The sequence below is a fragment of the Varanus komodoensis genome, unplaced genomic scaffold (genome assembly GCF_004798865.1).
Source record: "Varanus komodoensis strain SLA01 unplaced genomic scaffold, ASM479886v1 scaffold6_2, whole genome shotgun sequence".
Classification (NCBI taxonomy): Eukaryota; Metazoa; Chordata; class Lepidosauria; order Squamata; family Varanidae; genus Varanus; species Varanus komodoensis.
In genome coordinates, this window is record NW_025336346.1 from 15,749,599 (window position 1) to 15,767,819 (window position 18,221).

At 39.3% G+C, this 18,221-nt stretch overlaps 1 protein-coding gene across 1 annotated transcript in view; it reads right to left on the reverse strand.

Annotated features, from left to right (window-relative positions):
* Positions 1-18,221, reverse strand: part of ERC2 (ELKS/RAB6-interacting/CAST family member 2) — a 502,285-nt gene that overhangs the window by 143,898 nt on the left and 340,166 nt on the right. Inside the window, exon 17 of the mRNA XM_044451516.1 lies at positions 1,336-1,496. Within this exon, the coding sequence (XP_044307451.1) occupies positions 1,336-1,496 (161 nt within the window). The remainder of the gene's footprint in view (positions 1-1,335; positions 1,497-18,221) is intronic.

Sequence of the window (18,221 nt, forward strand, 5' to 3'; positions counted from 1 at the left end):
CACACAAATTAGAACAGTTTTGGCATGCCTTAGGAACATGATATTCCCCAGACATAATACACTAAGGTCAAGTTTATCAGCTACCAAAATCTGTTTTGGCAAAGCCCACATCTCTACAATCTGGTCTTTCTGGCACAGTAGCCTATAATCACTGAAAGGGACGTGCAATGCCAGTCTCATTGGATTGAGTTGTCTCAGAAATGTAAAAACACTTTCTGAAGTAAAAAATAAGCAATAAAATGATATCAGAGCCACACTCTATTCAATTTAAAATGTTTTAGAAGATGGAATCCCTAAGAGACAACACAACTTATGTCAGTTACTGAAAGAAAGACTATGGGACACCAAGGCTAGCCATACTCCCAGGGTCTGAGATTCTATTATCAGGGAACCATCTCTCTCCAGAGGCTACTTTCAGGTATTTTGCAAGGAAATGCTAAATTGCGAGAAGCACCCCCACTTCTCACTGCATTTCTGAATAAGAAATGTGCACACATGTGATTAGTTATATATAAGTGGTGTGGCACTCAGATGGCTAAAGGTTTTGGATGAATGTCCTGCAATGCCTGAGGATTCTGTATCTCTGATGCTTGCAAATATGATTGTATTTATCAGTACTAAGGCTGAGACACATAGCCCCTGCTACTTACATTTGACTGTGCATTCCCCACAAAAGGGTGAATTGAGGACCTGGACAAACTCAAAGAACATTTTAAGGACTAGTTACGTTTAAAGTGAAAGGGATTAAGTTTTCGTGTGTGGGGGGGGGTCGTTTTTTAGTCCTCCCACAACTTTGCCACTGTTAAAAGCTGCAACTTAACTGCCTTCACCAGCCCTGTGGTGTCCCCTTGGAAATATGGCACAATAACCCCATCCTTTATCATGAAACTGAATCTGCAGTCCTGTCCTCATGGAACCTTCTGTCCCAGACTACAAAGGGAATGACACCAGGCTGCGGAAGGCAACAAAACTGTTTTCATTATTGTTTTAATTGGCTACCTTGTCATTAAAGTAAGCCTGTTCCCCCTTTGCTGGTAATTAAAATTCACTTGCCCCCTAAAAGCTAATTCATTCACTTGGAGTATTTTTCTTACACTCCCTGAAAAGAATGCAAAGTGTATGCTGAATACTTTGTCCAAGTGCTAATTATTATCCATTCCAAGTCAGTAAATCCACTAACACAAAGCACTGGGTCTCAAAATTCTTCTGCTGTGACTATTCCATACATGAAACAGAGTAAACAGATAGTTAAGCAAGCCATAATGCACAGAAATATCAAATAAGATGAGAACCCACATTCCCTTGAACCCTATCAAAAGGTATACGTATACTTACTTCATTTCCAGTATCTCTTCTAATTGTTTCCTCCGCTCCATCCTTAAATTGGCCAGATGTGCTTCTTTCTCACCCAGAGACTGCTGTGTTGAGGCAAGTCGTGCTTTGGTGGCATCCAGTTCCTGCCTGGTCTTATCCAGTGCATTCCTTAGTTCTTCTAGCTAAAAAGCATAAATGGGTTTAATGGTCACAATGTTAATCTGTAATGAATCCTTAATTCTAGTTTAGATTCCCTCACCTTTGCCAGATACCCATTAACTGCAGGGGGGCATAATTTAGTAATTTTGAAAATGTTATGGTGCCACAGTGAGCTCCAGTTATAATGATAGTACCCTCTAGCAAGTTGAAACAGAAACAATATGATTGATTATCACAGATCTGTGACTATGATTCACATGTGAATTATTTGCTTTAATTTCAGGAAGCTCAAAACTTCCAGTATCGGTCATGCCAGTATTCATAGATTATAAGAGATTAGACAGTGACATTAAATTATGAAGCACAATTATGTTGATAGTACACTGGACACTGACATTACACTGCTGGAGTAGGAGATAAGATGGGAGATTCGGACTTAACAGAGAAAGAGGCGGACCTCTCAGAATCCCCTGCTTGTTGAAATGTTGGTTAACTTCAGTGATGATACAATGTTAGCCAGGCAAAGACTGTAGTGCTAATTAAGGCGGTCCTACTGCAGTTAATGCAGAGCCCAGAGTGGCTGTTTTTCATCTCATCCTTCCTCAGGTAGCACACAAGTGGAGATATGATCCTCTTCCCTGCCCTTGTGGCTTTGTATGTAGGGATTAGTTCCAGGTATCAAGAGATGTGGATTTTAACCCTGTGTCTTCAACTTCATTTTACCTGAAGTCACTGTTGCTTGCCAGGCAATCAAAAAGGAAGCTATATATTATGGTGGTAAACTGAATGGTTCCCTGTGATAGGTCTCTAAGAGCCATGTTTTATTTCTCTTTATCAGTGCTCTTTCCTGCAGAGCTAACAGGCAAATCATGCTGTCTGCTGCAAGTTGCCAGAAGTTCCTTTCCTTTACATGGGCAGTAATAGGATTCCATGAGCTGAAGGGTTTGATGTATTTGTACAAGAATATTATTCCTCCATGGGACCTGAGCCCCCTTTTTTCATGGATTTCATTTTTAGATGTCCTGCCAACTAAACAATGGAGATAGTTGTGTGTTAGGAATGTAGTTCAGCTTGCGTTGTGCTGCTCTGTGTGTTCACATGTCAAGTTCATGGTTTGCAGGCTGTGTACTTTGCACTGCAAAGACCATTGAACATAGGCTTCCCCAAGCCGGTGCCTTCCAGATGGTCTGGATTTCAGTTCCCATCAGCACCAGTCAGCATGGCCAATGGTTAAGACTTCGAAGGATTTCTAGTCCTAAAGATGCGTAGGGTACCAGGTTTGGGACAGCTGCAGGAAGACCTGGAGAATGTGGTTATGCATATCTGTTGCTGGATTGCACCAAGGTGGTCAGTGGAAAATGCTACAGTGACTTTGTGACTTCCAGGCTCATGCTGAGGTGTGCTAGCTGGAGGACATCAGGAGGAGTGCCTACTGGTATTGTTCTATCTTTCTTGAAGTACTATAATTTTTCTTTCCACTTTTCTGTTTGAAATTCATAATATCACAACATTATTTCAGTGTGACTGTTAGCCTGCAGCCACTGGCATAGCAGAACCGCAGGACAGTTCCCTGATTGGACAGGAATCTTTTCATGGCAAATACATCCACATTCATTTCTTTAATTCTAAAAGTATACTCTTGGAAACACTGCTAGCATTAGGAACTTCTTTTCTTTGGCTTGTTATTTCTTTTCATTAAATACTTGGTTTCCTCTATTAATTGCTTTATTAAAGCAAAGCAAAATTCTGCTTTAAATTTACAGATTACTGATACATATCTCCAAACTAGTAATACTAATGTATATGGAACTCAGAATTAAACTTAATATAATAGATGTATAAATTATATAATTTATAACTATAAATTATACCAAAACAATAGCATCTAGCATCACTCAAAAAAAGTGGCAGTGGTAAGCTAATATAGGAAAAATATGAACATCCTGTGGTAGAGATGATCTAGTATACTGTGCCATAAGTTTTCACAGATTCCATCCTACTTTATCAAATTCAAAAGATGAATCAGTCATTTTAACACAAAGGCTAGGATGTGTAAGTTAACTAGCTTTCAAGATAATCAACACTCTTGCCCCAGTGTAATAAATTGAAAAATAGGTATGTATGCATGATCTGATGAAAACATTTCCTAGAGTGAACCAAAAGGAACAAGGCAAGAGGAAAGTATTTTCTTGCTTCACCTTTTCTGTCTTACACACCCACTGCTCACATGCACCTCAGCAACATACAGGTTTTAAAGATGAGATGAAATGTGTACCTCCCATGATTGAAATGTGCATTTGGGGAACTGCACATGAAAATTCCCTGACAAGAAAGACTAGATTCACTCCTTCTCTGCAGTCTTTCTGCCAGCACCTTTTCATTCAAGCAAGCCTTTGACACTTAAGTGGATCTGGTGGGTTGTATACTGTTTTACTGTTGTCCCTGTGTTTAAAACATGCCTTAATACACTTGTTTTGCTAATGTTTTAAAGATGGTTTGTTTATGATTGTACTATTTTCAGCACCCTGAGTGCCATTGTTCTTGGTGGAAAGGCAGGGTACAAATCCAATCACATGTTGGACGGCAACCATTGAGATGCTGCAGAGCAACAGGCAATATGGCACTGCTGCAGAAACTGCCTGCAGAGATCATTGCCTTGATCTCATCAGTCTCTCCTTCTGGTCATCTTGCCAGTTGAGGTGATCTGGAGAGCAGTCTGAGCCACCCATGACCACTTTCACTTCTCCTTTGCAATGTCTCTTCAGCCGGTAATAAAACTGTGATCATTTATGATCTGGTTAGAAATGAAAGGGTTGACCTGGCTTGTCTCACAGAGACCTGGCTGGAAGAAGACAGCATTCCTTTATGGGCACAGGCCCTCCCAGCTGGCTATTCTGTCATGGAGCGGATAAGGGAAAGTGGGCAAGGGGATGGTGTGGGTGTGACCTGTAAGAATACCAACCCTTTGACTAAATATGCTGTGAAGGAGCTGAAATATATTGAGTGTATGTACTTGAAGTTCGGGTCCAGGGACAGAATGGAGATTCAGCTGGTATTTACACCACCAAATTGCCTAGCAGAATCTCTGGCTGAACTCACGGGTCTGGTCTCCAAACTGGTGTTGTATTCCCCTGGATTGTTAATCCTGGGAGGATTTCAAGGTTGCTTCTGAGTCCAGTTTGTCAGGTGCTGGCATGGGTTCATGACAACCAGGGTAGCTATGGGCTGATCCCAGTTGGTCTCTGGACCCTCACATACTGCTAGACACGCATTCCATGCTATATTCTGTTCTGAACAGTTGGTTTTGAAGACTGAGGTTTCTATGTCCTTAGCCTTGCCTTGGCCCTATCATTACTTGGCGGAAACAGCTAGGCCAGGGATAGAACAAAGAATGGAGAGAATTCATGGATCCACTGAACAAAGGGACTCAACAAGGCTTAGCAAATTTGGAGAATGGATACCTGACAACACGTGTTCTCCATGCTCAATTTGTTCTTGTCCACTTTGGATTCAGCTGGTGCTAGCTCAAACTGGTGGCATGAGGACAGCATTCATACAGCTTTCAGTGCCAACAGGAAAAGATTTTTTTAATGTCACAACTTTCCTGTATACAACCATTGTTGCTTTCTATGACCTGCCCTGTCCTTTTATCTTCCCTCTCAGTGGATATCTACATACAGGACTTACTTAGAAAATAGGGAAAGTGATTAGTCATTATATCCTACTTTCAAAATTATGTCAATTTCAGCCTTCAAGGTAATTCTGCTATTTTACAGGATAGTTTGCCTCAAAGCACATTTCTTTGACGGAAAACAATTAGGCTTGTGATTTTTTCCCTGAGTCTCTTTAGATAAACCATGCAAGTAGAGCAGAGTGACTCTTTCACTGGTGTTAAAGTACAGTGCTGTCAGCTGGGCTTTCTGGTTAATGTCAATAGCACTATGCGTTAAAAAGGTGACTAAAGTGTGTACAAATGTTGATGTTTAGAGAAGGCATGCCTAGAATCATACACACTTCTACTATTTTTTCTAGCAGGTCAACCACATGGAAAGAGGGCAAAATGGGAGCTTTCTTGACCAAAGCAGACTCCTAACACACAGGGTAACTGCTCCACCCACTTTGATTGTGATGTATAGAACTTAGGGATGCTCATCCCATAAGTTTTTGTGAAGCAGTAAAAACTGATGACAGGTATTATATGATTCATGAGAAAGCTAGAACTTTTTTTTAAAAAGTATGTTCTTGATATTGCAAGGTTTACACTTATTTACGTATTGTATGTACTTGCATAATGATGGGTTCATATGGAAGCTTAGATTAAATATAAAAGTGAAATTTTATGACTAATTTTCTTCAGAATGAAAAATGGATTTATAGCACTATGGAAAATGCCAATCAATTTAGAAATATTATTTTTGAAGTAACGTGATTTCACTAGAGAAGATCTAGTTTGGTATGAAGTATGTTTTTTGATTCTTAGAGCACCTCCGTATGAGGTTGTTTAGTTTGCTTTGATGTGACAAAGCAAAGATTATATTAAGGATATCAAAAGTGATTCCTATTATTCACTAATTATGATTGTATCAGATTTGGACTACATCAGTCCTACAGATGAATGAAAAATGTTTCAATTTTGTTGTATATACAACAAGGCAAAGCAAATAAAGTAATATCTTTCTTTATGGATTTCATAAAAATCTATGTAAAGTATATTGCAGAATGTATCATATTACACAGCAAACCTCTGCATTAACAAAGCAATCCTATATGTCCACTCGGAATAAGTCTGACTATTAAATGGAGTTCACTCCCAGATAATGCATATAGGATTTTATCCTGAAATAAAAACTAAAGAACAGCATTAGGTTCTATTACTTCAGTATATTAGCAAGAGGTATACATGTCCTGCAACTTATTCCCAACATCTGCTTCAAAATATGTTAAGGGTTGCCTGGGGTGTTGAAAGGATTGAAAAATTAATTTGGCTTCACAAATTCTAATTCCCTTCCCTGGACTTTCCCACAGTACCTTAAAAGTGATCCTCTGAGAGTTTTTGCTTAGCTCTGTCTGAATTATGATTAGTAGTTGGACATTAAAAGAGAGGGGAACAAATAATTCAAAGTAAATTCTGAACATGTATAGATTCTCATTTTACTGCACAAATACTATTGGATGGGTACAATGGAAAGTCTTCCTGACATCTGCTTTCCCAGGTAAGGGGAAATCTCACTATTGGATATGGGGCTACAGTATTGAAACAAAGCTGGAAGAGGCCCATTCATCCTCTCACTCACAGGAAATGATACTCTATGTGACTTGTCTTGCTAGGGTTGATGGGACTATGTTTAGCACCATTATTTCTTGGAAGAAAGATGTTCAGCATGTCATTTTTCATCGGAGAAAAGAGCTAGTGGAACTCTCCTGCTGTACATGCTACTATATCCTCCTTTTCCAAGGCTTTCCCTCCCACAAAGAAGAAGAAGAATATCAAACAGTGGAGAATGTTTTCCTTCTGAGGGCAGAGAAAGGGGGCCTTTTTCCGTTTTTGCCAGGTGGGGGTGAGGGAAGTACCCGGAGAAGAAGCTAGCAAGATGGATGGTTCCTCAAGGTTTTTCTAACAAGAAAGGTGCTTTTATTTCATTTCCCTTGCACTGTAAGTTTTTAAAAGATTCATAATACTAGTTACATGTATGTTATCCCTAAGAATTAGTATATAACAAAACATACAAGACATGTTAAAAGTATTAAAGTTCAAAGGCAGACCAAATATCCATATGTTTATCCATTTGCAAATTATACCCAACAACAACACATTGAAATATTGAAAGTTTCTTTTAATACTCCACCCACTGTATTATTGCAGGTGTTTCTTTACCCTTCGAATGTTGTAGCAATAGTCTTTAAGCTGTCAAAATGGTGTGGAAAATCTATTTAGATGAGCTTGTGTTGAATTCGAAGAGAGCATAAATTCTAATGAAAATCAAAGTTATGTTATGTTATATTAGTCGCGAACCCCATGGACAACATTCCTCCAGGTCTTCCTGTCCTCCACCATCTGCCGGAGTCCACTTAAGCTCACATCAACTGCTTCCATGACTCCATCTAGCCACCTCATTCTCTGGCATCCCCTTCTTCTTTTGCCATCTATTGTTCCCAGCATTAGGCTCTTCTCCAGGTAGTCCTTTCTTCTCATTAGGTGGCCAAAGTAGTTGAGTTTCATCTTCAGTATCTAGCCTTGTAAAGAGCAGTCAGGGTTGATCTTCTCTAGGACTGACCAGTTTGATCGCCTTGCGGTCCAAGGGACTTGCAGGAGTCTCCTCCAGCACCACAATTCAAAGGCCTCAATCCTTCAGTGCTCAGCCTTCCTTATGGTCCAGCTTTCACAGCCATACATTGCAACTGGGAAAACCACAGCCTTGACTATACACACTTTTGTCGGCAGGGTGATGTCTCTGCTTTTTAATATGGTGCCTAGATTTGCCATAGCTTTCCTCCCAAGGAGCAAGCCTCTTTTAATTTCTTGGCTGCAGTCCCCGTCTGCAGTGATCTTGGAGTCCAGGACAATAAAATCTGTCACTACATCCATTTCTTTCCCATCTATTTCCCAGGAACTGAGGGGACCGGATGCCATGATCATAATTTTCTTAATGTTGAGTTTCAAGCCAACTTTTGCGCTTTCCTCCTTCACCCGCATCAAGAGGCTCTTTAGTTCCTCTTCACTTTCTGCCATGAGAGTGGTATCATCTGCATATCTGAGGCTGTTGATATTCCTCCCAGCAATCTTAATTCTAACTGGTGATTCATCTAGCCCCACCTTTCTCATGATGTGCTCTGCATATAAGTTAAATAGGCAGGACGACAGTATACAGCCTTGCCGAACCCCTTTCTCAATTTTGAACCAATCCGCGGTTCCGTTGTCCAGTTCTCACTGTTGCTTCTTGACCCACATATAGGTTTCTCAAGAGACAAATAAGATGGTCTGATACTCACATCTCTTTAAGAATTTGCCACAATTTGTTGTGATCCACACAATCAAAGGCTTTAGCATAGTCAATGAAGCATAAGTAGATGTTTTCTGGAGCTCCCTAGCTTTCTCCATGATCCAGCGTATGTTGGCAATTTGATCTCTAGTTCCTCTCCCTCTTCGAAATCCTGCCTGTACTTCTGGTAGTACTCGGTCCACATACTGCTACAGCCTAGCTTGTAGGATTTTGAGCATAACTTTGCTAGCATGTGAAATGAGTGCAATAGTGCGGTAGTTTGAACATTCTTTGGCATTGCCCTTCTTTGGGATCAGAATGTAAACTGTCCTTTTCCAATCCTGTGGTCACTGTTGAGTTTTCCAAATTTGCTGGCATATTGCGTGTATAACTTTTACTGCATCGTCTTTTAAGATTTTGAAGAGCTCAGCTGGAATACTGTCACCTCCACTAGCTTTGTTGTTGCACAGACTTTCTAAGGCCCACTTCACATTCCAGGATGTCTGGCTCGAGGTCAATGACCACCCCATCGTGGTTATCAGGGACGTTAAGCTCTTTCTTGTATAGTTCTTCCGTGTAATCTTGCCATCTCTTCTTAATATCTTCTGCCTCTGTTAGGTCCCTGCCATTTTGGTCCTTTATCACACCCATCTTTGCATGAAACGTTCCCTTCATATCTCCAATTTTCTTGAAGAGATCTCTGGTCCTCCCTATTTCTCTGCACTGTTCATTTAAGAAGGCATTCTTATCTCTTCTAGCTATTCTCTGGAATTCTGCATTCAGTTGGGTGTATCTTTCTCTTTCTCCCTTGCCTTTTGCTTCCCTTCTTTCCTCAGCTATTTGTAAAGCTTCCTCAGACAGCCATTTTGCTTTCTAGCATTTCTTTTTCTTTGGGATGGCTTTAGTTGCTACCTCTTGTACAGTGTTGCAAACCTCCGTCCATAGTTCTTCAGGCACTCTGTCTATCAGATCTAATTCCTTAAATCTATTTGTCACCTCTACTGTATATTCATCAGGGATATGATTTAGGTCATACCTGAGTGGCCTAGTGCTTTTCCCTACTTTCTTCAATTTAAGCCTAAATTTTGCAACAAGAAGCTCATGATCTGAGCCACAGTCAGCTCCTGGTCTAGTTTTTACTGACTGTATAAAGCTTCTCCATCTTTGGCTGCAGAACACATAGACAATCTGATTTCTCTGTTGACCATCTGGTGATGTCCATGTGTAGAGTCGTCTCTTGAGTTGTTGGAAAAGAATGTTTGCTATGACCATCGTATTCTCTTGACAAAATTCTACCAGCCTGTGTCCTGCTTCATTTTGTACTCCAAGGCCAAACTTGCCTGTTATTCTGGTTATCTTTTGGCTTACTACTTTAGCATTCCAATCCCCCATGATGATAAGGACATCATTTTTTGGTGTTAATTCTAGAAGATGTTGTAGGCCTTCATAGAACCAGTCAACTTCAGCCTCTTTAGCACCGTGGTTGGGGCATAGACTTGGACTATTGTGATGTTGAATGGTTTTCCTTGGATTCGAACTGAAATCATTCTGTCATTTTGGAGATTGTATCCCAGTACTGCTTTTCCTACTCTTTTATTGACTATGAAGGCTACACCATTTCTTCTGAGGGATTCTTGCCTGCAGTAGTATACCTGATGGTCATCTGAATTAAATTCACCCATTCCTGTCCATTTTAGTTCACTGATTCCTAAGATGTCGATGTTCAGTCTTGTCATCTCTTGTTTGACCACATCTATCTTGCCTTGATTCATGGATCTTACATTCCAGGTTCCTATGGAGTATAGATATTTGCAGCATCAGACTTTCCTTTCACCACCAGATACATCTGCAACTGAGTGTCCTTTCGGCTTTGACCCAGTCGCTTCATTCTTTCAGGTGCTAGTAGTACTAGCTCTCTGATCTTCCCCATTAGCATATTGAACACCTTCCGACCTGAAGGGTTCATCTTCCGGCGTCGTATCTTTTTGCCTTTTGGTACTGTCCATGGGGTTTTCATGGCAAAGATACTGGAGTGGGTTGCCATCTCCCTCTCCAGTGGATCATGTTTTGTCAGAGCTCTCTGCTATGACCTGTCCATCTTGGGTAGCCCTGCACAGCATAGCGCATAGCTTTATTGAGCTACACAAGCCCCTTTGCCACAACAAGGCAGTGATCCATGAAGGAGCCACCATGAGTATCCCATCCTAAAAATGATAGCAAATTTAATGGATGTTTTTTCACTCAAATTCCATGAAAAATATCATTTGACATACCAATGTATTTTTCCAAAAACCTCTTCATAATAACAAGATGGTCATTATGGAATCCATGATAGGAATGTATCTTAAAATATGCCACAGCAAATTATAACATGGACATACAATTTACACCAAAGACATGCCTTCTAACATTTATAGCACATTTTGGGAGTGAAGGTTAAAATATTTCCCCATATTTAATTCTGAAATAATGTGTTAGAATTTGGAAAAAGTTGGGGTGAGAGTATGTGAATATATTTCAGCATATAATCCAGTTGGGCAAGTACGGACAATCAGTTTTGACTATGTGATGCTATGACTGAGAAGCAAAGAAACAAAGACCTATCATGAATGAGGGAAATAACCAACTAGATGAACATTCTCTGTTTACATTGGTGACATGTTTCTCCTCCTCCCAACACTAGCAAATAATGGGTCATTCTTTTGTAGCAGGTGCCAAAAATCACCAAAATGGCATGAAATGTTAAATAATCTCATTCCCCCACATTGCACCTTATTTCAAAGTGAATAAAAACCAAAATTAAATTTGATTAGTTACAAATAACCTGGTTTAAAATTATATCGGAATGACATATGAAGAAATATAGATCATGGTAAAGAAAAAGAAAAACCTGGAAAACAAAGAGCAAACAACTAGGTAGGGTTGTTAGTCATGCTATGACCCCAGCCTACCAGTGCACCTACCATAATTGGTCATCCAACAAAAAAGAGCCAGAACTTTAGAGGAAAGATGTTCCTCTAGCACTAGAGTGTTTCTCCTTAGTCATGTTCCGCATGATTTTATTCCCTGAATATAGAAAAATGGCTTCAGAAATGCATAGATGTATGCTTGCTTTTGGAAAATTCTGTGCACTTAAACTGCAAGTAAATGGTGTTGTTTAATGTACCTCCAATTTCTCCTCTAATAAGATATACATACTGAAACAACTGTGAAAAAGCATGTGAGTATTCTGATCAGAGTTTTTTGATTGTGTTCCTTCTGAATGTGTAAAATTCTGCGTAGTTGCAAACAAAGTCGTTTTAGCAGTTGCAACAATCCATTGGTGTGTGTGTATGTGCTTCTTCAGAAAATATATACATTAGACAGCTGGAAATCTATTTCAAATGAATGGTTTGGAGATTCAGTCGACCTCTTAAAGTGGGACTTCAGTTAGCCATCCCTAGTGAATGCAATTGACCTACTTCAGTATAACTAAGCCTGGATCCAACCTAGTGATTTAAGTCGATCTAACCCTATTTTGATGATAAAAACCATTCAATTATTTAGACCTTGATATCTAAAATCAACCCGCCATTTCCAATGTGCGGACTATCTGCATATTTACACTAGCAGTGTCATAGTGTGCTGTTAAATTACCATGACTAGAAGTATAGCATACTAGGAGCTTAGAGTATGGAGGATCCTGTGATCTTTGCATTTGCCTTTGCTTCCCAAATCCAACCAGGGGTTCTGTTATTGTTACTATAACAATAACTTTGCATCCAAACAAGGGAAATACATGCAGTTCATTCAAACGAGCTTGTTCTGTTAATCTAGTGCATTGCAGGTATTGGCTGACTAATAACTTGCATTGGCATCTGCCCATATGAAATAGATACCAAGGGGGGGGGATTATATTCTCCAGCATGAAAAGGCAAGTGGGATGGAAAATTCATTCTGACTGAAGATATTGGGTACTCTACTTACAATAAATGCAAATGAACTACTAATTCATAAAATGAGCAACTGTGTTTCCAGATTTTCTAGTTACAGAGTTTATATTAGATAACATATTCATGCTCCCCATCTGGATTAACCAATATGCTTGTTCTATTTTGCCATGAATGACCATAACTCAACACAGGCCTTGGATTGTGATCGAAACTGAAAATGAGTTTTTCTTAGTATTGCCCCTAAAATAATTGAAATAGAAGTGTTTCTTCCACTGCTCCACAATGATGACAGGAAAAGGATTTTGATGCAGGTCTCATAAGCTGAGAATGAAGAATTCATATCATAAGATATGCCTGCAAGAGGATGCCAATGGTCACCAAATATTGATAGAGTATAAGAACAATTCTTTGATAAGTAGTATTTATGCCAATGTAAAGACCTGTCTTCCCCTTTCATATATTTCCAGTTTTGGGCAGAGTCTGTATAAATCCTAGGGAGTGGAGCTAGTCTAAAGATAATATAGTTGTAGTAGAAATAAAATGTATTTCACTGAGACCCCAGACACTCCTGATTGCAGAATCAATACTGGAATGTACAGATAATTATCTTTAAGATTAGTCAACGGGTAGAAGTCCTATATAATATCACTTTTAAGATCAAGCCAAGAAATTCCAGTCTGAATCAGAGTTTATTTATTAAAGGATTTAGCAGTTTAAGATCCTATATTACTTGGAAGTCCACCAATTTCCACTTTCAAATATCCAATTTCTCCTATTTCTTGTTACACGCATAAGACCTTCAGGATCACATTCACAAATGAAGAACACTAAATGCTTTTCTCCCATTGCCACAAGTTCCACTAGAATTGGATGGTCAAAGTAAACCTTTCATAATTCATAATGTATTGTTCATCTAGGCATGGGCAGGAAACATCTGAGCTATTTCAGGTCTCCAGTTTTCCAGATTTTATCTGCCCTTGACTGGACCAGGAACAATTTGAAGGCCACTGAAGGTTACTAAAGAAGCTTTTTAGACAAATGGATCAGGAGCTATAAGTTATAGAATTAAGTAAGAATAGACCCCTATTTCAGTTGTTGTTTCTCAAACTTTTCTATATTCTGTTGCTTTTAATAGAACCAAAACTTTGGTACATGATAATGAATCACTTACTACAGTAATTGTGCATTTTCTTTGCCAATCCATGATTATGACAAAGCCAAATGCTATACCAAATACTCAGGGCAGGGAAGATGGCATGATGTGAAATTAAATAAAATTAACTAAATATAAAAAATAGCAACTGCAGTAAAGGGCTCTGATTAGGGCTGTGGTGCAGAAGAGGCCTGAGAAGAGAGAGGACATGGCATCACTAGGACCACCATGAATGGCTCCTGGGCAATCCTCCCATCCCCTTCCCACATCCCCTTTCCTTATTCACCATTCACTTTTTCTACTCAACTGAGCTTAGTTCCATGCCTCTGAACAGGTGCAGCAACCCAGGTTTTCCTAATCCTAAACCAAAGAAAAAGTGTAACCCCATCTCTAATTCCTAAATTTAATCCATATACACTGAGACAACATGCACAGATGCATAGGGGAACAAAGTTTTCTAACCCTAATCTGAAGCTTAACTCCAATACTAACATCCAGTTATAATCCATATACACTCAGACAACATAGAAAGATGCAACATCAGGGGTGTTCATGTTGACTGTTCTCTTTCTTTGCCCATATCTGTGTATAATGCCGAATCCCATATATGTTCAAATGTACAAAACTTTAAATTATAAGAGTTGCCTTTTTTACTTATAAAGAGAAACTTTTATGAAGAAGAATGAGCAACATAAGGAAGTTTTTTCTTTTTTTCCTGGAGTTAAGACAAAAAATGCTAACTTTCACTGAGTTAGAATGAGTGCATAAAAGAGTGTATTTCCAACAGTCTTTGCTCCAATTTTAATGAATATATATAATTCATTTTTCTTATATTGTTAAGTACCACATGTGCATTATGGTGCTACATTTTGCATATTACAGGAAATTCAATGAACTATTAAGACTCTGTGTGGTTGCACACACACACACGGTGCTTTTCATATGTCATGCTTCCACAACACATTGGGCCATGTACCCAAAGCCCAGTGTGTATATACCTCCATAACAATAAATGCATCTGTAAAGTGTATTGCCAAATCCAGTCTTCTCACCACACATCAATTTCTTGCCTCTAATTCTACCATTATTCTAATGTCAGTTCTTATCATTTCCTGTCTTCGTTGCTCAATGTTTTTCTTGATCCATTTTCTCTTTTCCATCCAGAGCCCTTTAGAGTGCAATCCAATCCAGCTGCCTATAACCTCCAAACTCAGAATGAGGAGCAAAGGCAAAGGTGGTTTCTGTCCAGCAAAACACTTAGATGGTCTATTTCAGGTGTGTACACGTCATACGTGCTGGACCATAGGAAAGGCTGAGTGCCGAAGAATTGACGCCTTTGAATTGTGGTGCTAGAAAAGACTCCTGTGAGTCCTTGGACTGCAAGGAGATCAAACCAGTAAGTCTTAGAGGAGATCAACCCTGACTGCTCTTTAGAAGGCCAGATTCTGAAGATGAAACTCAAATACTTTGGCTACCTAATGAGAAGGAAGGACTCCCTGGAGAAGAGTCTAATGCTGGGAACAATAGATGGCAAAAGAAGAAGGGGACGGCAGAGGATGAGGTGGCTAGATGGAGTCACTGAAGCAGTTGGTGTGAGCTTGAGTGGACTCTGGGGGATGGTGGAAGATAGGAGAGCCTAGAGGAATGTTGTACATGGGGTCGCGATGGGTCGGACACGACTTCACGACCAACATAACATATAACGTGTCATACCTGTAAGTATGTGGGAAGGATGCTGAGGGGCCATAGGATATTTTAGTCAATGAAATAGCTCTGTCTCCTCTGCAGTCCTGCCTGATCTGTCCCACCTGTTTGGACTTAAGTAACCCTCTGATAGTAAAAGCTTACAGGCTACAGGGGAAACAGGGAATTGGCAAAGATTGTCTCCAGGTAAAGCCTTGAAACAAGTCTCTTATGCAGATGGATGCAGCCCTTTCAATTCTGAAACGTCAGATCTGGCTCTGTAACATATATGTAAAAGTGAGAAGGAAGGACTCCCTGGAGAAAAGCCTAATGCTGGGATCAATAGATGGCAAAAGAAAAAGGGGACGGCAGAGGATGAAGCGGCTAGATGGAGTCGCTGAAGCAGTTGGTGTGACCTTAAGTGGACTCCGGGGGATGGTGGAGGACAGGAAGGCCTGGAGGAATGTTGTCCATGGGGTCGCGATGGGTTGGACACTAACAACAACAACAACAACACAACTGTATCAACTATATGAATATCAACATTGTGCCTAACCAAATGTCAATAAAGAGATGCTATTCAGGAACATATTTTGTTTTCCATTATTTTCTATTTCTTAACCTTAAAACATTGCTTAAATTAGCTAATTGATCTGTTTGTCATATTTACCTATCCAATCTATAAGGAACTCTAAGATTTTCCTAATTCTTAGTTATTACAAGCTTAGCAGTTCTTAAAAAGTTGAGACTACCAAGAAGTGATTCATAGTTATCTTTAAATAACGGATATCTGATATAATTATTTTGCGTTCTCATGCAAATTTTTATCCAGTCACCCTCTCTTGATAGCTCTTTTTAGTGGACCAAGAGCAATCAACACCTTCAGCATATGCTGATTTTATATATCCTATTCATTTCATTCTATGTCAAATGGTTTCAATGTATTTGTAAAAATTTTCTTTCACATTTACACATATAGCTTTACACACTTCTGAAAAAGTTTAGTTTTGCACATAATCTATCAGAGTATCAAGAACATCTCCAAAGTTTGTTAAAGTGTTTTTCTTTGTTTATATATATATTAATTATTTACATATATTCATTACACAATTAATGTAGAATAATTCCTTACATTGACTCTGCCTTTTTCAAAAAAAAAAAAACCCCTGTACAACATTCCCTATCTTGTTATTTACATAAATTCTTTGTGGAATCAATGCAGTTGCCCCAGTTAAATAATATCTAGTCATCCTAACAATACAGGGGAAGGGCAGCAGAAAAGATACAGGATCCTGCAAATTCTGGCCTCTTCTGTATGTATTCTGTGTATTACAATGTCTTTTTTGATGTCTATGAAGTTGTTTTGCAAAGAGATCAAACCAGTCAATCTTAAAGGAAATCAACCCTGACTGCTCTTTAGAAGGTCAGATACTGAAGATGAAACTCTTTGGCCACCTAATGAGAAGGACTCATTGGAGAATGCCCTGATGCTGGGAACGACTGACGGCAAAAGGAGAAGGGGATGGCAGAGAATGAGGTGGCTAGACGGAGTCCCTGAGGCAGTGGGTGTGAGGTTGAGTGGACTCCAAGGGATGGTAGAGGACAGGAGAGCCTGGAGGAATGGGGTCATGATGGGTCAGGAATGACTTTACGTCTAAACAACAATGAATTTGTTTGAGGTCACTGTTGTGAACTCCAAAAGCAACTTCCACAGTTCTTTCTGCAGTGGCTACAAGCAAAAGGGGGAAGCTTTGATTTTGGATGCTCATTCTCAAGCTTGTAGAAGTGACTGTGGCCTCAAGGGGAGGATTCTGAAAAGGTCCATGGTTCCTAGGTTGGTCTCCCAGGGACCATAAGGTTGCTCTGCCAATCAATGATACAATTAGCTAAACTGGTGGTTTAAAATTCCTTTATGCTATAATCCTATTTATACTCACCTGGAAGTAAAACCCATGAAATCCAATAGGACTTATGTTTGAGTAGACATATGTAGAACTGGCTTCGGCAAGGGGCGGCATAGAAATGTTTTAATAAATAAATAAAATAAAAACTGCACCATTAATTCAATAAAAGGTGCCAAATAAAAAAGCCTAATTAACTGCAGAAGTTCAAAAGGTTATTATTTTTAATACAAATTCTTATAGAAATTACAAATGGCAGACAACACTCTAAAGCATATATTTCTCCTTCACTCAGGAATGCCTCTTCCAGTGTGATGCCACTGATGCAGAACAGATGCAAAATTAAAAACAAAGTGCAGGTTTTTTGCTTAAGAACTGTTGTTCTAGCTCATATGTGAATGTAACCGATTACTCTCTCACAGAATATTAAAAGGATTAATTTAATCAAATTACTTAAGTAAATCCTCACCCCACTCCACTTTCAACACTTTTATCTGACATCTTCTTTCTTCCTCTTATGAGCCTATTCCTCATACTGTAGGCACTAAGAATCAAGCAACCCTGTCTATCTTCCATGGCAGAGGAAGGCAAGCACTGGAGCTGAAAACTAAGCCTCTCCCATGTCAATCATCTTTGAAGAAGTCCAGCCCAGTGGACCCAATATAGAGGCTTCCATTCAGGGAGAGAGAGTGAAAAATTGGTACTGCTGACTCAGGGATGAAAATGGGCAGAAAGCCACCCTTCTTCAAACTTACACTAATTTTGTCTTCCAGACATTACCAGTAGGAGACTTTACAGGATAATAACACAGTGAGAAACTTCACAAAAAGCAAGTCCAAACAATACAATGTTTTTTCACAATCCAGGGAAGTCTGGCAACTTTAAAACCAGTGACTATTTGGAAAACAATTTAAGAAAAAAATTAAGCAGAAAATTCTTTCCTAGTCATTTTTAAATTCTTGGTATTCTCCTGAATGAAATCTATAGCAGATAATAATATCTAGAAAACAAGCTATACAATCCACCATAAACATGATTAAGGTTAAGCCAATTGAGGTAAATGTGATTTACTCCCAGCCAAGATGCATGGAAGATTGTA